The 24,819-nt window shown below is 42.8% G+C and overlaps 1 protein-coding gene across 1 annotated transcript; it reads left to right on the forward strand.

Moving 5' to 3' along the window:
- On the forward strand, positions 1-24,580 carry POLR1E (RNA polymerase I subunit E). The gene is made up of 12 exons (XM_004271452.4): positions 1-176; positions 745-848; positions 2,047-2,123; positions 3,818-3,903; positions 7,694-7,752; positions 8,534-8,678; positions 10,410-10,517; positions 11,147-11,243; positions 12,747-12,889; positions 21,889-21,970; positions 22,955-23,086; positions 24,239-24,580. The coding sequence occupies exons 1-12, from the start codon at positions 101-103 to the stop codon at positions 24,396-24,398; spliced, it is 1,269 nt and encodes a 422-aa protein (XP_004271500.2). The 5' UTR covers positions 1-100; the 3' UTR covers positions 24,399-24,580.
- Positions 24,581-24,819: the final 239 nt, after the last annotated feature.

Consider the following 24,819-nt stretch of genomic DNA (forward strand, 5'->3'; position numbering starts at 1 on the left):
CCCTGCCTCTTCCGGCCCGGAGCGTTTCCTGCGCGTGTGCTTAAACGAGCTAGTGGACGCGGCTGTTTTGGCTCCTGGGCTTGGCGTCTGGAGAGGCGAGATGGCGGCGGAGGTGTTGCCGAGTGCGAGGTGGCTGTACTGTGGAGAGCCTGACGAGAGCCAGAGAGCTCTACTGGGTAAAGACTGCGAAGCTGGAGCAGAGTTCCCCATAACTTCCTCCCCTTCCGTCTCGGTACCGCTACAGCCCTCCACTTCCCACATCCGTCGGGTGCCCGTTCCCAGATGAGCCAAGATCCCTTATAGTCTCCCCCACTACTTGGGGTTCGGCCAGGGCTCCTCTGTCATTGCACCATCTTTCTGGTACCACCTCCCACCTGGATGAGGAAATCCCAGTTACCCCCTCTCCAGGACTGTATGTACCCAGGAGCCCGTCATCTCCTCACCCACCAGGTCTCACACCTGCTCTATTTCCTTCTCTCTGCTGGCCAGGGATTCCCTCTGTCTTTCTAGATTTGGCCTAGGTCTCCTCAGTCAGCCCCATTCCCCTAGTTATTCCCTCCTGTCAGAGCCCTTCCCCAGCCCCTCTTCCCACCTGGACCAGGACCTCATTCAGTCCCCCTTTGGGTCAGGACCTGGGGCTCCTTGCCATACCCATTCCTCCAGTCACTCCCTCCCGTTGACAATCCATTTCCTCCCCACCATACTCTTGTGCTCTCATCTCATTCTTGGGCTGCAATCTTACAGTCCAGTTCTCCAATGGGAAGCTACAGAATCCAGGCAACATGCGCTTTACCTTGTACAAGAGCAATGATTCCACAAACCCCAGGAAGAGGAGTCAGCGGATCCTGGTAAGTGCTGCTGTGGCCAGTCGCCCCCACTCTTCAGGCCTCAGGAGGCCTCCTGGGTGTGGGTGGAGGTAGGAGGGAGTGAGTGGAGAAAAGGGGGGATAGCAAGTGAGCCTTTGAAGAACTTTGAGCCCCAAGTGGGGACAGGTTCCACTGAGTTTCACACTTGTGGTGAAGCGCTGGCCTTTTATTCATTTGTTCATTCAACAAGCATTTATTGAGCCCCACTGTGGCCCTGGGCTGAAAGCTGCTAGGGAAAGAGCTAAGTGAGAGCTGGCCCCACTCTGAGGGAGCTCGTACTCCAGAGCAGCGTTTCCCAGTCTCAGCACTATTGACATTTTGACCCAGATGATTCTTTGATTCTTGGCTCTCCTGTGCAGCACTGGGTATTTAGCAGCTTTCCGGGCCTCTACCCATTAGCTACCAGGAGCAGCTCCCAGTTGTGGCAAACAGAATGTCAGACATGCCTAGATATCCCCAGAGTAATTCCCTGGGTTGAGAACCACTGCTCTAGAGAGGTGAGAACTGGATGTGAGGGACACTCGTACAGAAATAGATAAAGCTCAGAGTCCCTGGGAGAGAGAGTACAGAGCAGGGCAGAGTGGGTTCAGTCAGTGAAGTCTCTGCTTGCTAGAATGTCTTCCTGGGGGAGGGTGCATGGGAGCTGAACCCTGAAGGATGGAGGAGGGTTTAACAGCTGAAGTTAGTACTCCAGGTGAAGAGGATAGCCAGGACAAACAAGGGGAAGCAGGAAAGCCTGGCTCTGATTGAGGAGTGAATTAACCATTTCCATGGTCCTGAGAGCATATAAGGAGCAGTCATGATAGGGGAGAGCAAAGAGGTTCAAGAAGGGCTTGGACTTTGGGGTTGCCTGCAGAATCATTTTGTTGCATGCCTCTAAGTGCTGAGAGCCCTGGGCCCATCTTCCAAGTCCTGTGGTACAGCTCCCCCGAGAACTTCTCAGACCAGCTAGAAGCAAGCACTACCTGGGACTTTTCAAAAGTCCTCTTGCCTTTCCCCCAGGGATACCCCAGATTCACTTAGAGATAGGGAGCTGGATCATCTCAAAGAGGCTCTCTTCGTTCTGATCCACCTGTGGTTTGGATTCTAAAGCTTCTACAAATGTGGAAAAGGGAGTCAAGATATTTACTGTCTTTCAACATTGGTTGTAATGGAGCTTCCCCCCCCCTCTACATTTTAGGCAGCTGAAACAGACAGACTTTACTATGTGGGAAACAATTTTGGGACTGGAGCCCTGAAATGCAACACTCTCTGCAGGTAGGGACAGGGGAAAGGGATTGTGGGAAGTGGGGGGGGTGGCCCTGGCACTGCTCTTCCCTGTCTTTATTTTAGGGGCAGTGGGGGAAATCTAGAGAGATTTACCAAGTTCCTGTGTTCCCAGACCCCGGGGCCCTCACACCAGCATGTAGACATTCCTGAAATTGAAAAGTGACTTACATTTGTTTAATTTCCTGAAAACCTCATTCATTTGTAGTCTTAAAAAAATTTTTTTTGTAAATTAATTTATTTTTGGCTGTGTTGGGTCTTTGTTGCTGCACATGAGCTTTCTCTAGTTGCGGTGAGCGGGGACTGCTCTTCATTGTGGTGTGAGGACTTCTCATTGCGGTGGCTTCTCGTTGCAGAGCACGGGCTCTAGGCATGCAGGCTTCAGTAGTTATGGCACACAGGCTCAGTAGTTGTGGCTCACAGGCTCTAGAGTGCAGGCTCAGTAGTTGTGGCACAGGGGCTTAGTTGCTCCGCATCATGTGGGATCTTCCTGGACCAGGGATCGAACCCGTGTCCCCCATTGGCAGGCAGATTCTTAACCACTGTGCCACCAGGGAAGTCCCCCCAATTTTTTAATTGAGATATAATTGACATATAACATTATATTAGTTTCACGTGTATAACATAATGATTCAATGTATGTATATATTGTAAGATGGCCACTACAGTGTCTAGTTAACATCCACACATAGTTACAAAATTTTTTTCTTGTGATGAGAACTTTTAAGACTTCCTCTCTTAACTTTCAAATATATGCTACAGCATTATTTTCTATAGTCATCATGCTGTACATTACATCTCTAGGACTTATTTTATAACTGGAAGTTTGTACCTTTTGACCACCTTCATTATTTCTGACCACATCATTAACTTGCAATATTCTTTGCTTATAACTATCTTGTTCCCGAAAGGCAGCTGTCTCCACTAATTTGGAATGTGTGATCAATAGGCCAGAGTTTACCAGAAGTCTGCCTTGGGACTAACTACAAGAAAAGGATTTGGTAGTGTCTGAGGCTCCAGAATTTCTGCCTAGCTCTGGAAAGATTACTGACTTGGGGCAACTCTGCCCTTTACTGACCCCCAGTCTACTCGGTACAGTGAAGATTGTCTAGCCTGAACAGTCTTAAGTGTCAGGGGTTGGCATAATGCAGTGTCCTTGTGAAGGTAGCCATCAGTGAATCACAAACAAGCCCCTTTTAGGGTCCCCCCTGAACCACCCTGATAGAAGTCAGATTAGTGTGTATATGCTTGAAACTTTTAACTTTTATCATCCCTTTACAAAGATTTTCTAGTTTAAACTGGTCTCATAATTACCAAGGTTTTACTTGTCTTTGCCTCCATAGAATTTATACGTGCAGTAAATTTTAGTGTTTAATTCTAGATTCTTATATTCCAGGAGGGTTTCCCACTACAGCAGTGAGCCCAAATGTGATCAGCTACAAGAATCACCTGGTGGCTTCCCCCACTGCCCCCAGAGCCTCTTCATGAACCCTTTCCTCCTTTCCCTCCCCATGCAGAGAATTGCTGCTGTAGGGGATTGTTGTTACTCATGAGCAAGTGATGTCTTCCTCAGGTGTATTGCGGCAGAAAGAAGGTTGAGAACTTCTAAGCAGAAAAAAGGAGGTTGTATAAACAATATCTTTTGAATAATCCATTGTCACTGGTATTATTCCTTTTTTATTCAGGCACTTTGTGGGAATTTTGAACAAGACCTCTGGCCAAATGGAAGTATATGATGCTGAATTGTTCAATATGCAGCCACTGTTTTCCGGTAGGTCTTAGTCATGAAGGCTCAAAGAAATGCTTAATATTTTAGGTTTCCTGGATGAGTCGGTTAGACTTTTTGATTTGTAAAATACATTTTGTAGCTAGTTTTTCAAGGTTTTTTTTTTTTCCCATTTGAAAAGGTTTTAAAAGTGCTTTTACTCAGCAAATATTTATTGATGACCTGCTGTGCTCCAGGCACAAGTTAGGGGCTGTGAATATAGCAAAACAGACACAGATCCTGTCCCTACAGTGTTTACAGACTTAAGATCAGGAAACTAATCTTAGTTAAAGCAAGTTGAGCACTGATCTGAGCAGAGTATTGGAGGGCATACATGATACTCTTTTCCATCGAGGGCCTTTCTTAATTTTTAATTGTTCTAGTTGGGGTAGAGGTTTAAAAAAATTTTTTTTAATTTAATTTATTTATTTTTGGCTGTGGTCGGTCTTCGTTGCTGCATGCAGGCTTTCTCTAGTTGCGGCGAGTGGGGGCTACTCTTTGTTGAGGTGTGCAGGCTTCACATTGCGGTGGCTTCTCGTTGCGGAGCATGGGCTTCAGTAGTTGTGGCATGTGGGTTCAGTAGTTGTGGCACACGGGCTTGTGGCACATGTGGCACATGTTGCTTTGCAGCGTGTGGGATCTTCCTGGACCAGGGCTCGAACCCGTGTCCCCTGCATTGGCAGGCGGATTCTTAACTACTGCGCCATCAGGGAAGCCCCGGAGTAGAGGTTTTAGAATCTCTGGTAGATGATAGAAGTTGCTTATAGGTTGGACAGTAACTTCCAGGTCGATGCAAAGTCTCTACACTTTCTAATTTGGGAAGAGATCCATTTTCTCTCTAATCCACTGGGAGAAGTTACAGTACTTCTCCACTTTGGCATTTTAGAATGTTCAGGGCTAGAGTGGGGTCTTCCAAAATGATAGATAAGAGGGTCAAACTCAAGGGGCTCCTGTTCCTAAATCTTAAATACTGAGAACCATGGTAGGGGAGGGAGTTAGATAAGGATCATTAGGATCATTGTGAATCTGCTCGATACCTTCAGAGGCATTAGTTCTAATAACTTCACTCTCTCAAAGCAGTGGTCTCAGCCCTTTTGAGAATCTCATAAGGACCTGGACCTACCTCCTAGAAACATACGTAATTTACAAAAAATATGAGATTTTGCATATAATTTTAAAGGGCTCTTGCATCCCAAAGCCTAGCTGTGAATTTCCTAGGGGTCCATAGTCTCTAGGTTAAGAATTCCCTGCTTTGCAAACAAATAAAACTGCATATAAGTTATCCTCCAAATGCTCTTCTGTCTTCTGAGGAGGCAAAGAAAATTGTTCATTAATTTGTTGATTAAACACGTTTTTGTTTTTACAAGTAAAAAATTTGTAAATATTGGTTAATTCTAACCAGCATATATCAGAAATACGCACAGCATTTATTGGGTCCTTACTATGCTCTGGGCACTGTTCTAAGCACTTTCAATGCACTACGTCATTTACTTCACATAACAACCCTGTGGGGTAGGTATTGTATTCCTTTTGTTTAATCAATGATGAACCTGGCCCAGAGGCTAAATGGCAGGATCCTACTGCTGGCGTATATGAGAGACCTGGGATTTAAATGTGGCACCGTCACTCCAGAGCTTGTGCTTCTGTCCACTAGATTATATTGCCCCTTACATGAATACTCTGTGGGAGATTACAGAGCTTCATGTAAATAATACATACCTCATGTTTATGCCTTGCTTTTAGGTCTTGAAAAAAATTTTTTTTTAACTTTTTTAAAAAATTGAAGTATAGTTGATTTACAGTATTTTGTTTCAGGTGTATGGCATATGATATATATATATTTTTTTTTTCGGCAGATTATATTCCATTATAGCTTATTACAAGCTATTGGGTACAATTCCCTGTACTATACAGTACATCCTTGTTGCTTATCTATTTTATGTATAGTAGTTTGTATCTGTTACTTCCATACTCCGTATTTGTACCTCCCCCACACCCTTAGTAACCATAAGTTTGTTTTCTATGTCTGTGAGTCTGTTTTGTTTTTTTTTAATTTATTTAAATTTATTTTTGGCTGCATTGGGTCTTTGTTGCTGCACGTGAACTTAATCTAGTTGCGGTGAGCGGGGGCTACTCTTGTTGCGGAGCATGGGCTCTAGGCGTGCAGGCTTCAGTAGTTGTGGCACACGGGCTCAGTAGTTGTGACTCACAGGCTCTAGAGCACAGGCTCAGTAGTTGTGGCACATGGGCTTAGTTGCTCCGTGGCATGTGGGATCTTCCCGGATCAGGGCTCAAACCTGTGTCCCCTGCACTGGCAGGCAGATTCTTAACCACTGAGCCACCAGGGAAGCCCTGTGAGTCTGTTTCTGTTTTGTATATACATTCATTAGTATTTAAAAAAAATTTTCTAATTAAATTATTTTTATACAGTTTTTAAAGGTTATTTTCCATTTACAGTTATTATAAAATATTGGCTGTATTCCCTGTGTTACACAGTATATCCTTGTAGCTTATTTTATCCATAATAATTTGTACCTCTTACTCTCCTACCTTTATATTGCCCCTCCTCCTTTCTCTTTCTCCTCACTGGTAACCACTAGTTTGCTCTTTCTGTGAATCTGCTCTTTTTTGTAATATTCACGTTTGTTTTATTTTCTAGATTCCACATATAAATGATAGCATACAGTATTTGTCTTTCTCTGTCTGACTTCACTATGCGTAGTGACCTCCAGGTCCATCCATTTTGTTTCAAATGGCAAAATTTCATTCTTTTTTTTATGGCTGGGTAGTATTCCATTGTGTATATATGTATAATGGCTAGAATAAACCAATATTTACAACTTTTTTACCTATAAAAACAAAAATGTGTTTAAGAAATTAATGAACAATTTTACATGCATACACAATGGAATGTCCTCAGGGTGTGGTGGCCGCTATTACCTTGATATGGGGTGTGGTTGGTGTTGGGGGTCTAAAGCCCAAGGAGGGTGTGAGGTGGTCCTTCCTTTCTGCCCCATGGCTGTCACCTCCCTGTCAGGGGCAGGGGCTGCTCCCCAGCTGCTAGACCCAGTCTTCTTCCAGGGGCTGGTTGGCCCAGATCCTGCACCAAGCTGTGGTATGGAGTGAGCCGATGCAGACCTTCTCTTCCTTTCAGATCCCTCTCAGGGCGGGGCGGGGGGTGGTCCCAACCCTACTACCTGGTTACGTGGAAATCTTTCTTTTTTTTTTTTTTAATTTAACTTATTTTTTTATACGGCAGGTTCTTATTAGTCATCCATTTTATACACATCAGTGCGCTTTGGTTGTATAGGAATTCTTCTGCCGGTTTCCAGTTAGTTTTCCGTGAGAATTGTTCCACATGTAGATGTATTTTTGATGTATTTGTCGGGGGAGGTGAGCTCCAGGTCCCCCTCTTGATCCCTCCTCCTTAGGTCTTTTACAAGGAGGTCAGAACTGTATACTGGGAGGAGCAGAGGACTTTTTTTCTAATCCCATCTCTGCATTGCCTGGGGCAAGTCATTTCACCTGGAGGCCTCATGTTTCCTTATTTGTGAAATGAAGGGCTTGGATCCGATGACCCCTTCACTTGACTCTAATTTATTCTCCAAATCCTCTAACTGTATACTGAAGCTTCATATTAAATGTTCACAGTATACACATGTTAAGCTCTGGAAAGTCCTGTACTAAAGAAATCTGTTTTTCTTAGATTAACTGTTAAACAAATATTAAACACTATTATGGTCTGTAGGCCTTACAGTTTGCTTGTTTTTCTTTGTTTTTGTTTTGTGTTTTGTAGATGAATCAGTTCAGAGTGAATCGACACTAGAGAGTCACACCAAATCTTTTAGAGAAAAGGTAAGTATGACAGAACTAAGATGTGAGACCTAAAGTGAGTTCCTTCCAGGCCTTGGGTTTCTCCATCAGTAAAATGAGCTGGTTGAACACAGGGGTCTCCCTAGCTGCTCTCAGCTCATTCAGTCTGTGGTTCTCTGGACAGTTCCTACCTGCACAGGCCTCCTTGGCCTCACAGACTGCAGACCTCCTCTCTGGGGCAGCTATACACAGTTCTGTGCCAGTGTCTGGAACTGGTTCTTTGGGCTGTAGCATAACACTTATTTTCAGGATTTAATCCAAGTTTCAGAAAATATTGGAAGCCTGGAAACTTCACATCAAGACAAAGTAAACTTTAGGATTTTCAATGTAGAAGCTTCCTACAAAGCTCATCTCACCCCAGGATGGCAAACTGATTGAATCTCCAGTGCTGCCTGGAAGGGAGTGAAGCTGTCTGCAGGCTCAGAGGGAGAGTGAGCGATCTATTAGTAATGTCTGTTTTCCGTGTAGGATTAGAAAACCGGTAAGCTGTGTGCCCCAGATTTACCAACCCTAATTGTAGTCTTTTTTACAGCTGAAAATACTGTTGATTTATAAATAGCTCATTACAGTTTATAAAGCAAGTACTTCAAATCTCTTAATATCTTTTGGTTCTTAAAACAAGCCTATGAGGTAGTTAGGTATGAGTCAGCCCAATTTACGGAAGTGGTATTAATGGCTCAGAGAGGCTGTTTACCCGTAGTGACACAGCTAGGAGTAGCAGTGCTCAGCCCGTTCCCAGTGACCAAATTTGTCTTTTGCACAGATGGATTCTTGCATTGAAGCCTTTGGTACCACCAAACAGAAGCGGGCTCTGAACTCCAGGAGAATGAACAAAGTTGGCAGTGAATCTTTGAATAGTGCAGTGGCTAAAGCTGCTGAGAGTATAATTGATACAAAGGGTGTGACTGGTAAGCAGCTGGAACTTGGGGTAAGAGGCTGCTGGTAGAAACAGCTTTCCCTTCTCTTGAGATCTTTCACCCGCCCCACAGATAGAAATGATGGGAGTTAGGGCTGGATTCCTTCCTGCTTCTCCCTGAGGGCCTTCTTAGGAACAGACTCTGGAAATCATAAGAAATATCTGACATGGCCTGCTCTCAGTGAGCTCACAGTCGAGTAGAGGAGACAGACATGGGAACGGTTATGTGCCCTCTGTGTCCTTGGTGCCAGGGCTACAGCCTGCAGGGCACAGAGGAGGGAGACGGCCTCAAGTCTCTGTGAGTTACAGGGAGGTTTTCGTCAAAAAGGCTGATGTGATGATGATGAACGAGCCTCTAGAGACACTTTGAGGTCACTGGATCTTTTTCTTTTCCTAAATTCTTCAGCAGCTTGAGTATTAAATTGCATTATTTAAAATGTGTAATGTGTTTATTGTTCAAATGCATTATAAGAACATAAGAGAAAGTTATATATATATATGAGAGCAGTTTTTCTATTAAAATGGAATTTTAGTAAGTTTTAGAAAATCTTTTCATACCCGATGATTATGTATTTTCCTATGTTATCTTTCAGTACCTTCACAGTTTAACTTTTTACATTTACAATTTAATGATTTTTTTTTTTTTGGTCTATGGTACAAACCTAATTTTATATTTTCCAAATGATTAGCCAGTTGTCCCCAACTCCATCCTTTCCTTTTGTAAAAAATGATTTAAAAAATCATCTGTATCATTTTACCACATTCTTAATTGTGTTCTCGCTCATCATTCTTACTGGCTATTCTTGTAGCAGCATCAGGTCCTTTTGATTGTAGTAGCCTCACCTTCCAGTTTGTTGTCTGATAGGGCAAATTTATCCTCCATCCTTATTTTTCACAAATGTACTGGTTATTGTAGCATGCTTATTTATTTGTTTGTTTATTATTTATTTATGGCTGCATTGGGTCTTTGTTGCTTCATGCGGGCTTTCTCTAGTTGTGGTGATCAGGGGCTAATCTTCGTTGCGGTGAGTGGGCTTCTCATTGTGGTGGCTTCTCGTTGCGGAGCACGGGCTCTAGGGTGCGCAGGCTCAGTAGTTGTGGCCCACGGGCTTAGTTGCTCCACGGCATGTGGGAACTTCCTAGACCATGGCTCGAACCCGTGTCCCCTGCATTGGCAGGCGAATTCTTAACCACTGCACCACCAGGGAAGTCCTGTAGCATGCTTTTTTTTCCCAGGTGATCTTAAGAATTATTTTGTCAAGTTCTCTCAAAATCCAATTGGGATTAATATGGGGAGAATCAGCATCTTTATAATATTATGTTTTCCCATCCAGGAACATAGAAACATGTCTCCATTTAGTCAAAGATATACTTTAATGTCTAAGTAAATTTTTCAATTTTTTTTGTTCAGTTTACTCTCAGCTACTAAAGGACATTTAAAAAAAAATAATTCACCCATTTTCCCGTCATTCTACAAGACCAACTATTACAATTTTCCTGTTTTCCTCTCTGTTCTTGTCTGCGTGCATACTTAATTTTTACATGGTTATTCCTGTGTGATAGTTAGCTTTATAATTTGATTTTTCTTTTTCACTGACAATATGTGAAGTTCAGATGAGGGGGTTCTGGGCGACGCTGATCTTGAGTGCACGGGTTGCAGAGTGTTGGGGAACTTGAAGCCGAGCAGGGTGACACTGACACTGACTCTTTCTTCATTGAAAAGCCCTGGTCAGTGACGCCATCCACGATGACTTGCAGGATGACTCCCTCTACCTCCCTCCCTGCCACGCTGATGCAGCCAAGCCTGAAGACGTGTATAAATTTGAAGACCGTATCCTTCTTGTGGGAGAAATGCCACCTCATTTCCCAGGTTGGGATATGCGCACAGGAGTGGCATGGCCAGGCTCTCTGAGGGTGTCAGTGGTCCTGTGATACTCATAGAAGCTCGCCCCAGACTCTTGCAGTTGCCCCAGCGCTATTGCTGGGAAGTCAGCGAGGCTCCCTCACTAGCTGAGGCACCTGCTGCAGCAGAGGCCTCTCAGGCCTTGTGATTCAAACCCATCCCTCAGCAAAATGCAGAATGCCCACGGTTCGGCCCTGTGGGGGTCACCTTCCGTGAAGAGTCAAAATACGACTTTTAAGTTGGCCAGTGCCCAAAGTCTAGGGCAGACTCATGTATAAAGAAGGGTTGGAATGTAGAGTTTCCGTACTTGTGGTTCTATTCAGATGGAAAGTGCCTGCAGTGGCTTTGTGATAAGAGAAGGCAGAAAGCCCAGGCAGGCAATGAGCTCTGGGCTGGGAGTCTGGAGAACTGAGTCCTGAAGCTCTGCCCGGACATACTGTGTGATCTTCCCCTCTCTAAGCCTCAGATTTTCCCATCTGTAAAATGTGGCCGATATAAGATGATCTAGTTAGTTGGATGTTTCCATTTTGGTCACGTTGTTCTTGACCTATAACTAGTTCTTTCCCCTGCGGAGTATGACGCTCTTCAGAGCCCTTCTGAAGCTTTCAGGAATGTCACCTCAGAAGAAATACTGAAGATGATTGAAGAGAACAGGTACCCGAAATGGGCAGATGGAGTGTCTCGGGAGTGATGTTGGGATACAACAGTAGTCAGACATGAAGCAGACCTTGGGTGTTAGTCAGTGAGAATATACGTCTGTTCAGCATTTGAACATGAGCGAGCTAGTGTTTTCTCAAATGGTTGAGCTCCCAGGCCTGTTGTCCCAAGGCTGTGGGTGGCTTTCAAGGGAGAGAATTGGCCTCTGAGTACGTGGAACCTGTGAGTGGGCAGAGGGTGGTGAGGCCTTGTAGTCTAGGGCTGGGAACTGGAGCTGACCTGTATCGGTCCCACCCCCCCCAGCCAATGTTATGCTGTTGCCGATTGTCACTGGTGGGGCCCAAGTGCTGGCCTGGGAGTAGGTGCCAGCTGAAGTGATGGTTTATCTGTGGTGATGTGCTGAGTGAAAGTTAAATTATGTATTTTAAATATAGTATATTTTAAATCAGAGATGATTTCCTCTCCTCCCTCCACCCCTCCCCCACTTTTTGGCTTTTAAAACACCTTTTTTTTTTTAATGATGATGAGGTTTTTTTGCTTTTGAGTTTTTTCTTTTAATAATTTTATCTTGAGAAAATAAAAAGTTGTCAACCCTAGGTTAGTTCCCCCAATTTTCGTTTGGAAATTTTACTGGTCAGTGAAATCCAGTCTTGGAAAATACATGTTCTTCCCTCTCTCCAAAGAAGTGCTCTTTACTGGTTCTTCGTTGTGTTAATGTGATTGTGGCTCAGGGGCAGGTGCAGGAATGAGTTCTGGGCTGGGAGTCTGGAGAACCGAGTCCCCATCTGCCTCATGGACTGTGTGATCTTCCCCTGTCTGAGCCTCAGTTTTCCTTTAAGTAAAATGAGGCCGATACAAGATGATCTTGAAGAGCCTTTTATCGCTGCGAGTTCATGATCCTGACAGTGGTAGAACAACAGTATGTAAAAATAATAGCCAACATTGATGGAGCTCCTACATGTGCGAAGCACTGCTTTCCTTGTCTCATTTAATCCACAAAAACCCGTAGGACAAGGGTACTATCATTGGCCTTAATTTACAGGTGAAGAAACCAAGGCAGAGATGTTCAGAAGCTTGTCCAAGCCACTGCATGGCAGAATGGGGATTCAAGCCCAGATAGTTGAGAGGCTATGCTCCAGACCGCCACATCAGGATTGGGCCCACTATGGCCCGAGTGCCGAGTCTGGCCCACTGCCTGTGAATAAAGTTTTATTGTAACGTAGCTTCAGTCATGTATTTATATGTTATCAATGGCTGCCTTTGCATTACAGTGGCAGTGACCATGTTGCCCACAAAATGTATAATATTTGTTATCTAGACCTTTACTGTCCCTGCACTAAATCATGCTCCTCCTATTATAAGGGGCTGGTTGGATGGCTGTTCCTCAGCTGTTGACTGTGTGCCAGGTGTGAGGGGTGCCTGCTGTTTTCATTGTGAAGGAGTGAATGGCTCCTGACAGCCGGTCTTAACACATTTCTCCTTTTCCCTCCCTTGTTTTAGTCACTGCTCCTTTGTCATAGAAGCGTTGAAGTCTTTGAAGTCTTTGCCATCAAGTGAGGAGAGCCGAGACCGCCAGGCCCGTTGCATATGGTTTCTGGACACTCTCATCAGATTTCGAGCACAGAAAGTGATTAAGCGGAAACGTAAGTCCATGCTAGACATTTTTTAAAAAATTGAAGTATAGTTGATTTATGTTGTTAGTTTCAGGTGTACAGCAAAGTGATTCAGTTACATATATATTTATACATATATATGTTCTTTTTCAGATTCTGTTCCATTATAGGTTATTACAAGATACTGAATAAAGTTCCTTGTGCAAGGAACAACAACAAGGACACTAGGTCCTTGTTGTTTATTTTATATATAGTAGTGTGTATCTGTTAGTCCCAAACTCCTAATTTATCCCTCCCTCCCCCCCGCCCTTCCCTTTTGGTAACCATAAGTTTGTTTTCTATGTCTGTGAGTCTGTTTCTGTTTGGTAAATAAGTTCATTTGTATCATGTTTTTAGATTCCACATATAAGTGATAGCATATGGTATTTGTCTTCCTCTGTCTGACTTCACTTAGTATGGGAATCTCTAGGTCCATCCATGTTGCTACAAATGGCATTATTTCTATTTTATGGCTGAGTAATATTCCATTGTATATATGTATACCACATCTTCTTTATCCATTCATCTGTTGATGGACACTTACGTTGCTTCCATGTCCTGGCTGTTGTAAATAGTGCTGTGAACTTTGGGGTGCACATATCATGATAGACATTTTATTCTAATTATTTTCAATCTGTTATTTGTCTATAATTCTTAGACTAGCTCTAGTGAGAGAGGAAATGGACATGTCTTTCCATGTCTTTATTTATAACTGTGTAACAGTGGGATTCTGATTGGTACTGCTGACATGCTGAGAGAACTTGCCAAGCCCTTTCCTCAGAAAATAGGGTCGGGTTGGATTATACGATTGCTCAGAGCTAACATTCACTACTTCTGTGTTAGGCAAAGTTGAATATCCAGTCAAATCAAATGAACGTTTTAAGGGACAGTTAGACAAAGAGTTATATGGGGAGAAAAATTGGCCTTGCTTGTGAAGGCTTGTGGCACGTTGTTGTGTCAGCCATTTCTGACTGGGAAAGAAGTCAGTTTCTGCTGGTAACCCATGCCACTGATCGCCAGGGCATGGGTGGCTGCCACACACGCACATCCACCCAGAGTCAGAAACCCAGAGGGAGACACCTGTGGTTTTAGGCATAAGGTGCATGTAGTCATGTTCCTGTGATTGGGCACCCAAGGGTCTGTACAGACACACCTCGTTCTGTTGTGCTTCACTTTATCGTCCTTCATAGATACTGTGTTTTTTTACAAATTGAAGGTTTGTGGCAACCCTGTGTTCAGCAGGTCTGTTGGCACCATTTTTCCAAGAGCATCTGCTCACTTTTGTGTCTCTTTGTCAGGTTTTGATAATTCTCACAATACTTTAAACTTTTTCATTGTTATATTTATTATGATGGTCTGTGGTCTTTGATGTCACTACTATGACTCGCTGAAGGTTCAGATGATGGTTAGCATTTTTTAGCAGTAAAGTATTTTTTAATTAAGATATGGACTTTTTTTATCAGATGATTTTTATTCTTCAACTTGTTAATATGGTGTATCATATTGACTGATTTGCGTATATTGAAGAATCCTTGCATCCCTGGGATAAATCCCACTTGATCATGGTGTATGATCCTTTTAATGTGTTGTGGGATTCTGTTTGCTAGTATTTTATTGAGGATTTTTGCATCTATCTTCATCAGTGATGTTGGTCTGTAATTTTCTTTTTTTGTAGTATCTTTGTCTGGTTTTGCTATCAGGGTGATGGTGGCCTCATAAAATGAGTTTGGGAGTGTTCCTTCCTCTGCAATTTTTTGGAAGAGTTTGAGAAGGATGGGTGTTAGCTCTTCTCTAATTGTTTGATAGAATTCACCTGTGAAGCCATCTGGTCCTGGACTTTTGTTTGCTGGAAGATTTTAAATCACAGTTTCAATTTCATTACTTGTGATTTGTCTGTTCATATTTTCTGTTTCTTCCTGGTTCAGTCTTGGAACGTTATACTTTTCTAAGAATTTGTCCACTTCTTCCAGGTTGTCCATTTTACTGGCATAGAGTTGCTTGTAGTAGTCTCTTAGGATGCTTTGTATTTCTGCAGTGTCTATTGTAACTTCTCCTTTTTCATTTCTAATTTTATTGATTTGAGTCCTCTCCCTCTGTTTCTTGATGAGTTTGACTAATGGTTTTATCAATTTTGTTTATCTACTCAAAGAACCAGCTTTTAGTTTTATTGATCTTTGCTATCATTTTCTTTGTTTCTATTTCATTTATTTCTGCTCTGATCTTTATGATTTCTTTCCTTCTGCTAACTTTGGGTTTTGTTTGTTCTTCTTTCTCTAGTTCCTTTAGATGTAAGGTTAGATTGTTTGAGATTTTTCTTGTTTCTTGAGGTAGGCTTGTATTGCTATAAACTTCCCTCTTAGAACTGCTTTTGCTGCATCCCATAGGTTTTGGATTGTCATGTTTTCATTGTCATTTGTCTCTAGGTATTTTTTGATTTCCTCTTTGATTTCTTCATGATCTGTTGGTTATTTAGTAATGTATTGTTTAGCCTCCATGTGTTTGTGTTTTTACATTTTTTCCCCTGTAAATTGATTTCTAATCTCATAGCATTGTGGTCAGAAAAGATGCTTGATATGATTTCAATTTTCTTAAATTTACTGAGGCTTGATTTGTGACCCAAGATGTGATCTATCCTGGAGAATGTTCCGTGCGCACTTAAGAAGAAAGTGTAATCTGCTGTTTCTTGGATGGAATGTCCTATAAATATCAATTAAATCTGGTCTACTGTCTCGTTTAAAGCTTGTGTTTCCTTAGTAATTTTCTCTTTGGGTGATCTGTCCACTCGTGTAAGTGAGGTGTTAAAGTCCCCCACTATTATTGTATTACTGTCGATTTCCTCTTTTATAGCTGTTAGCAGTTGCCTTATGTATTGAGGTAATCTTATGTTGGGTGCCTATATATTTATTTATTTTTTAACATCTTTATTGGGATATAATTGCTTTACAATGGTGTGTTAGTTTCTGCTTTATAACAAAGTGAATCAGTTATACATATACATATGTTCCCATATCTCTTCCCTCTTGCGTCTCCCTCCCTCCCACCCTCCCTATCCCGCCCCTCCAGGCGGTCACAAAGCACCGAGCTGATATCCCTGTGCAATGCGGCTGCTTCCCACTAGCTATCTACCTTACCTTTGTTAGTATCTATATGTCCATGCCTCTCACTCACTTTGTCACAGGTCACCCTTCCCCCTCCCCATATCCTCAAGTCTGTTCTCCAGTAGGTCTGTGTCTTTATTCCTGTCTGACCCCTAGGTTCTTCATGACATTTTTTTCCCTTAAATTCCATATATATGTGTTAGCATATGGTATTTGTCTTTCTCTTTCTGACTTACTTCACTCTGTATGACAGACTCTAGGTCCATCCACCTCATTACAAATAGCTCAATTTTGTTTCTTTTTATGGCTGAGTAATATTCCATTGTATATATGTGCCACATCTTCTTTATCCATTCATCCGATGATGGGCACTTAGGTTGTCTCCATCTCCGGGCTATCGTAAATAGAGCTGCAATGAACATTTTGGTACATGACTCTTTTTGAATTATGGTTTTCTCAGGGTATATGTCCAGTAGTGGGATTGCTGGGTCATATGGTAGTTCTATTTGTAGTTTTTTAAGGAACCTCCATAACTGTTCTCCATAGTGGCTGTACCAATTCACATTCCCACCAGCAGTGCAGGAGTGTTCCCTTTTCTCCGCACCCTCTCCAGCATTTATTGTTTCTAGATTTTTTGATGATGGCCATTCTGACTGGTGTGAGATGATATCTCATTGTAGTTTTGATTTGCATTTCTCTAATGATTAATGATGTTGAGCATTCTTTCATGTGTTTGTCGGCAGTCTGTATATCTTCTTTGGAGAAATGTCTATTTAGGTCTTCGGTGCATTTTTGGATTGGGTTGTTTGTTTTTTGTTATTGAGCTGCATGAGCTGCTTGTAAATTTTGGAAATTAATCCTTTGTCAGTTGCTTCATTTGCAAATATTTTCTCCCATTCTGAGGGTTGTCTTTTGGTCTTGCTTATGGTTTCCTTTGCTGTGCAAAAGCTCTGAAGTTTCATTAGGTCCCATTTGTTTATTTTTATTTCCATATCTCTAGGAAGTGGGTCAAAAAGGATCTTGCTGTGACTTATGTCATAGAGTGTTCTGCCTATGTTTTCCTCTAAGAGTTTGATAGTTTCTGGCCTTACATTTAGGTCTTTAATCCATTTTGAACTTATTTTTGTATACGGTGTTAGGGAGTGATCTAATCTCATACTTTTACATGTAGCTGTCCAGTTTTCCCAGCACCACTTATTGAAGAGGCTGTCCTTTCTCCACTGTACATTCCTGCCTCCTTTACCAAAGATAAGGTGACCATATGTGCATGGGTTTATCTCTGGGCTTTCTATCCTGTTCCATTGATCTATCTTTCTGTTTTTTGTGCCAGTACCATACTGTCTTGATTACTGTAGCCTTGTAGTGTAGTCTGAAGACAGGGAGCCTGATTCTTCCAGCTCCGTTTTTTGTTCTCAAGATTGCTTTGGCTATTCGGGGTCTTTTGTGTTTCCATACAAATTGTGAAATTTTTTGTTCTAGTTCTGTGAAAAATGCCAGTGGTAGTTTGATAGGGATTGCATTGAATCTGTAGATTGCTTTGGGTAGTAGAGTCATTTTCACAATGTTGATTCTTCCAATCCAAGAACATGGTATATCTCTCCATCTATTTGTATCGTCTTTAATTTCTTTCATCAGTGTCTTATAATTTTCTGCATACACGTCTTTCGTCTCCTTAGGTAGGTTTATTCCTAGATATTTTATTCTTTTTGTTGCAGTGGTAAATGGGAGTGTTTTCTTGATTTCACTTTCAGATTTTTCATCATTAGTGTATAGGAATGCCAGAGATTTCTGTGCATTAATTTTGTATCCTGCAACTTTACGATATTCATTGATTAGCTCTAGTAGTTTTCTGGTAGCATCTTTAGGATTCTCTATGTATAGTATCATGTCATCTGCAAACAGTGACAGCTTTACTTCTTTTCCGATTTGGATTCCTTTTATTTCCTTTTCTTCTCTGATTGCTGTGGCTAAAACTTCCAAAACTATATTGAATAAGAGTGGTGAGAGTGGGCAACCTTGTCTTGTTCCTGATCTTAGTGGAAATGCTTTCAGTTTTTCACCATTGAGGATGATGTTGGCTGTGGGTTTGTCATATATGGCCTTTATTATGTTGAGGAAAGTTCCCTCTATGCCTACTTTCTGCAGGGTTTTTATCATAAATGGGTGTTGAATTTTGTCAGAAGCTTTCTTTGCATCTATTGAGATGATCATATGGTTTTTCTCCTTCAATTTGTTAATATGGTTTATCACATTGATTGATTTGCATATATTGAAGAATCCTTGCATTCCTGGAATAAACCCCACTTGATCATGGTGTATGATCCTTTTAATGTGCTGTTGGATTCTGTTTGCTAGTATTTTGTTGAGGATTTTTGCATCTATGTTCATTAGTGATATTGGCCTGTAGTTTTCTTTCTTTGTGACATCCTTGTCTGGTTTTGGTATCAAGGTGATGGTGGCCTCGTAGAATGAATTTGGGAGTGTTCCTCCCTCTGCTATATTTTGGAAGAGTTTGAGTAGGATAGGTGTTAGGTCTTCTTTAAATGTTTGATAGAATTCGCCTGTGAAGCCATCTGGTCCTGGGCTTTTGTTTGTTGGAAAATTTTTCTTTTTTTTGTGGTAGGCGGGTCTCTCACTGTTGTGGCTTCTCCTGTTGCGGAGCACAGGCTCCAGACGTGCAGCTCTGCGGCCATGGCTCATGGGCCCAGCCGCTCCGCAGCATGTGGGATCTTCCCGGACCAGGGCACGAACCCGTGTCCCCTGCATCGGCAGGCGGACTCTCAACCACTGCGCCACCAGGGAAGCCCTGTTGGAAGATTTTTAATCACAGTTTCAACTTCACTGCTTGTGATTGGTCTGTTCATATTTTCTGTTTCTTCCTGATTCAGTCTTGGCAGGTTGTGCATTTCTAAGAATTTGTCCATTTCTTCCACGTTGTCCATTTTATTGGCATAGAGTTGCTTGTAGTAATCTCTCATGATCTTTTGTATTTCTGCAGTGTCAGTTGTTACTTCTCCTTTTTCATTTCTAATTCTATTGATTTGAGTCTTCTCCCTTTTTTTCTTGATGAGTCTGGCTAATGGTTTATCAATTTTGTTTAGCTTCTCAAAGAGCCAGCTTTTAGTTTTATTGATCTTTGCTATCATTTCCTTCATTTCTTTTTCATTTATTTCTGATCTGATTTTTATGATTTCTTTCCTTCTGCTAACTTCAGGTTTTTTTGGTTCTTCTTTCTCTTATTGCTTTAGGTGCAAGGTTATGTTGTTTATTCGAGATATTTCCTGTTTCTTAAGGTATGATTGTATTGCTATAAACTTCCCTCTTAGAACTGCTTTTGCTGCATCCCATAGGTTTTGGGTCGTCGTGTCTCCATTGTCATTTGTTTCTAGGTATTTTTAAATTTCCTCTTTGATTTCTTCAGTGATCACTTTGTTATTAAGTAGTGTATTGTTTAGCCTCCATGTGTTTGTATTCTTTACAGATCTTTTCCTGTAATGGATATCTAGTCTCATAGCATTGTGGTCAGAAAAGATACTTGATACAATTTCAATTTTCTTAAATTTACCAAGGCTTGATTTGTGACCCAAGATATGATCTATCCTGGAGAATGTTCCATGAGCACTTGAGAAAAATGTGTATTCTGTTGTTTTTGGATGGAGTGTCCTATAAATATCAATGAAGTCCATCTTGTTTAATGTATCATTTAAAGCTTGTGTTTCCTTATTTATTTTCATTTTGGATGATCTGTCCATTGGTGAAAGTGGGGTGTTAAAGTCCCCTACTCTGAATGTGTTACTGTCGATTTCCCCTTTTATGGCTGTTAGTATTTGCCTTATGTATTGAGGTGCTCCTATGTTGGGTGCATAAATATTTACAATTGTTATATCTTCTTCTTGGATCGATCCCTTGATCATTATGTAGTGTCCTTCTTTGTCTCTTCTAATAGTCTTTATTTTAAAGCCTATTTTGTCTGATATGAGAATTGCTACTCCAGCTTTCTTTTGGTTTCCATTTGCATGGAATATCTTTTTCCATCCCCTTACTTTCAGTCTGTATGTGTCTCTAGGTCTGAAGTGGGTCTCTTGTCGACAGCATATATATGGGTCTTGTTTTTGTATCCATTCAGCCAGTCTGTGTCTTTTGGTGGGAGCATTTAGTCCATTTACATTTAAGGCAATTATCGATATGTATGTTCCTATTCCCATTTTCTTAATTGTTTTGGGTTCGTTATTGTAGGTCTTTTCCTTCTCTTTTGTTTCTTGCCTAGAGAAGTTCCTTTAGCAGTTGTTGTAAAGCTGGTTTGGTGGTGCTGAACTCTCTCAGCTTTTGCTTGTCTGTAAAGGTTTTAATTTCTCCATCAAATCTGAATGAGATCCTTGCTGGGTAGAGTAATCTTGGTTGTAGGTTCTTCCCTTTCATCACTTTATATATGTCATGCCAGTCCCTTCTGGCTTGTAGAGTTTCTGCTGAGAAATCAGCTGTTAACCTTATAGGAGTTCCCTTGTATGTTATTTGTCATTTTTCCCTTGTTGCTTTCAATAATTTTTGTCTTTAATTTTTGCCAGTTTGATTACTATGTGTCTCGGCGTGTTTCTCCTTGGGTTTATCCTGTATGGGACTCTCTGTGCTTCCTGGACTTGGGTGGCTATTTCCTTTCCCATGCTAGGGAAGTTTTCGACTGTAATCTCTTCACATATTTTCTCGTGTCCTTCCTCTCTCTCTTCTCCTTCTGGAACCCCTATAATGCGAATGTTGTTGTGTTTAATGTTGTCCCAGAGGTCTCTTAGGCTGTCTTCATTTCTTTTCATTCTTTTTTCTTTATTCTGTTCTGCAGCAGTGAATTGCACCATTCTGTCTTTCAGGTCACTTATCCGTTCTTCTGCTTCAGTTATTCTGCTATTGATTACTTCTAGTGTATTTTTCATTTCAGTTATTGTATTGTTCATCTCTGTTTGTTTGTTCTTTAATTCTTCTAGGCGTTTGTTCTTTAATTCTTCTGGTATTTGTTAAACATTTCTTGCATCTTCTCGATCTTTGCCTCCATTCTTTTTCCGAGGTCCTGGATCATCTTCACTATCATTATTCTGAATTCTTTTTCTAGAAGGTTGCCTATCTCCACTTCATTTAGTTGTTTTTCTGGGGTTTTATCTTCTTCCTTCATCTGGTATATAGCCCTCTGCCTTTTCATCTTGTCTGTCTTTCTGTGAAAGTGGTTTCTGTTCCACAGGCTGCAGGATTGTAGTTCTTCTTGCTTCTGCTGTCTGCCCTCTGGTGGATTAGGCTATCTAAGAGGCTTGTGCAAGTTTCCTCTGGACATTGTTTTTTAATTTTCATTTTAAATTAATTATTGGACACTTTTTTTTAGACATGATACTATTGCATACTTAATAGACTACAGTATACTATAAACATAACTTATATGCACTGGGAAACCAAAAAGTTCACGTGACTCACTTTATTGCGGTGGTCTGGAACCAAACCTGCAATGTCTCTGAGCTATGTCTGTACTCATGGTTTTCACTATTTGCTTAATTCTTATTTTCACATTCCAACCTCCCTTCCTTTCCCTCTCCCTCGGCTTTCTCCACAATCTGTTTTGCTTTCTAACATCTTTTGAACTCTGTATCTTTAGGCCTCACTGGAGTCTGCTTTTCTTTCCTGTCACTGCCCTGTCATGAACATCTCTTGTGCACATATGGTCTGCAGGCTGAAGCATACCTGAGCACGTGTTCATTTGAAAGTGGCTGTTCTGTTTCACAAGCCCCTTCTTCTCTTCCCACATGCCTCTGTTTATTCCAGTGGCCCAACTGTTGTCCGCTTTTCCCAGCTCATAGGTGAGGTGTGTCCTGAGAATTTTGAAAGAAAACGATCAGACTCTATTTTGTCTTGTAGGTGCCCTGGGACCTGGAGTTCCCCACATCATTAACACCAAGCTGCTGAAGCACTTTACCTGCTTGATCTACAACAATGGCAGGTCAGGGGGCTTGATTTCTCGGCTTCTGCCTGTAAAGGAGAAAGCAGGACAGGGAGGGTGGTGAGAGTGGGGACGGGGGGCTTGGATTGCAGTCTGTATTCACAGAGACACTATGCTGAAGAGAGCACTGCCATTTGGAGGGCTCCTGGGGTCAAGTGAGTTTAGGCAACACTGTAGTACAGACTCTGTCCCTTTGGGAGAAGCTCATGTTAAAGGCTCTGGGAAGTCCTGTAACAAAGACTTCATGTCACTCGCTTCTTCCAAGGACCCCTGCCTAATGTCCTAATGTTGTATGGAGAGGCAGTGTTGCAGGAAAGGGCAGGCCAGTGGGATGACTTTGAGGAAAGCACCCCAAGCAGCACACCTGGGCTTCCTTCCTGCCGCTTGCTTGCAGTGTGTGTCCTGCTCTGAGTGTGCTTGGAAGAATCATCGGCAGCTGAGTTTGGGATGACTGTTCCCAGCAGCCCTGCTGAACAGGCCGGGAAGATGGGGAGGGTCCTCGCCAGTGCGAGGCTCTGACTGTGCCTGGGGAAGGTGCGGCCTTCTCTGTCCCCTTGGAGGGACACTGGCATTGGCTCACCGCTCCACTGTGCCTGAAGTCTTGGGCACCACCACAGGACAAGGGATGTTGCTCTAATTCCTTTTCTTCTCCCTGGGATGAGAAGACTTTTTATTTTTTTGCGGTACGCAGGCCTCTCAGTGTTGTGGCCTCTCCCGTTGCGGAGCACAGACTCCGGACGTGCAGGCTCAGTGGCCATGGCTCACGGGCCTAGCCGCTCCGCGGCACGTGGGATCCTCCTGGACCGGGGCACGAACCCGTGTCCCCCACATCAGCAGGCAGACTCTGAATCACTGCGCCACCAGGGAAGCCCGAGAAGACATTTTGAATGCATAAGGGAACAGGCTTGGATGTTTTTCCTTTGCTTTTGGAGAAATTATCTCGGAGTTTAATTTTGCCTCTCTTTTATTGCCACTGATTTGCAGTTTGCGGAACTTAATTTCAGACTCTATGAAGGCAAAGATCACCGCCTATGTGATCATACTGGCTTTGCACATAAACGACTTCCAGATTGACCTGACGGTGTTACAGAGGGACTTGAAGCTCAGTGAGAAAAGGTGAGCACAAAAGAAGAAAAAGCTCCCTTAGGGTGCCTTGATGTAGTTGTGGTACTGCTGGAAAGCATGAGGCACTGTCGAGGGACCTGGGGACAGTTTTCAGATGAATGAATAATTGATTGAATGGATGGGCAACCAGATATTACCGTGTGCCTTCGCTTTGCTAGGCACAGTACCAAATCTGTCATAATATCTCAGTGATGTCGCTAAGAAACAGTGGAGGAATCTTTGGTTCAGAGAAGTCAGTGATTTTCCCAGGGTCACGCAGCCAAGAAGGGGAATAGTTGGGCTTCAAACCTGAGCCTTCCATCCCTGTGTAACTGAGCAACCTCCAGTCTCCAAACTGCTGTCTCTGGGAAGAGGGACTCTGTATGGTTCCGATGGGGTAACCTAGGGGTGGAAGTTATATAAGAGAACCCCAATTTCAGCTTAGCATAAAGCACTTTGCTCAGTCAGATGGAAGGAGCTGCCAGGGGTTGTCCAAGGCAAGGCAGAGCTGCAGTTTGGCAGGGGTGTCACACTTGGGCTTCTCTGACCTGACTGGGAGGGTTGGCAGAGGTGGCAACCTTTAAGGCCGTTTCTAGCCCTGCTAGAAGGGATGCAGACTGAGTAGGGAGCAGAGCCTCCCAGGATGCTGAACCGTGGGGTATATTGGCCTTTGTCAGTGATTTAGGAGCGTCTGACCTCCGAGGACCCTGATGGTATTTCAGGAGAGCCTAGGAAAACACCCTTATCTGGACTCTTCTAGCAGTCCAGAGAGGGATCATTCTGAGGGCTCCACAGATGGCATTCTCATGAGTAGTGAGTCTGAACATACAAGAGAAACAGATACTTGAAGTCTGTAAAATTCTAGCAAGTGCTTAATCCTTGCTACAAGAAGTAAACACAGTTATCAGTAGGATGTAGATAACCTGGTTTTCCATCATTTATATAGATATTTTTTAATGGCAACACATTAAAATGGGAATCTGATGGCTCTCGAGGGGATCTTGTCTGCCTCTCTGCTGGGAGCTTTGCCCCTTGTGGCTCTCTTGGGGATTCTGTCTTCATGGCCTGGAGCACGAATGTGCTGCCCCCTCCTGCCAAGCCTCCCTGAGCATTTGCATTGAGGAGACTCTCCATTTGTTGTATGTGTTTGTGTTTGTTCCTTAGGATGATGGAGATAGCGAAAGCCATGAGGCTGAAGATCTCTAAAAGAAGGGTTTCTCTGGCAGTGGGCAGGGAGGAGGATCACAAACTGGGCACCCTGTCCATCCCACTGCCCCCAGCCCAGGCCTCGGACCGTCAGTCAAAGCGGAGGAAAATCACCTAGAGGTGTGCTTTCCAGACAGAGCATTTTGGCCACATCATAGCCACTCCTTCTATCCATTTGCATTTTTATTTGTAAAGAAAGAGGGATAAAGAAGCCATGCTTTGGCACAGGTATGAAGCCAGAAGTCAGCCTATCAGTTGTGCTGGTCTTAAGCAGAAACATAAAGTGTTGGCCCTACTGGACTCCACCTCCCTCCTTTGGTGTCTCTGTGGTTGTAAATGGCAGATGGTTCGTGTGTGGGATGTGGGAGGGTGGGCCTGGGTTAGGCGGAGGCAAAAGATCTCACAGGCTGAACCTTGGACCACATCTGACGGATAAAGGTTGATAAAGAGAAATGTGAAGTGCTGTGGAAGGCCCAGTGGAGGAGTACGTGGTGAGGACAAAGCCCAGTGAGGGGGGAAGAGGAGGCTTCAGGTCACCA

The sequence above is a fragment of the Orcinus orca genome, chromosome 6, assembly GCF_937001465.1.
Source record: "Orcinus orca chromosome 6, mOrcOrc1.1, whole genome shotgun sequence".
Taxonomy (NCBI): domain Eukaryota; kingdom Metazoa; phylum Chordata; class Mammalia; order Artiodactyla; family Delphinidae; genus Orcinus; species Orcinus orca.

What these genes read in the sequence shown, in the direction of transcription:
- POLR1E (XM_004271452.4), top strand. Translation starts at nt 101, where the DNA reads ATGGCGGCGGAGGTGTTGCCGAGTGCGAGGTGGCTGTACTGTGGAGAG. An exon ending in AAATGCAACACTCTCTGCAG is followed by an intron (nt 2,124 to 3,817) that starts GTAGGGACAGGG and finishes TTTTTTATTCAG; the next exon opens with GCACTTTGTGGGAATTTTGA. An exon ending in CCAAATCTTTTAGAGAAAAG is followed by an intron (nt 7,753 to 8,533) that starts GTAAGTATGACA and finishes TCTTTTGCACAG; the next exon opens with ATGGATTCTTGCATTGAAGC.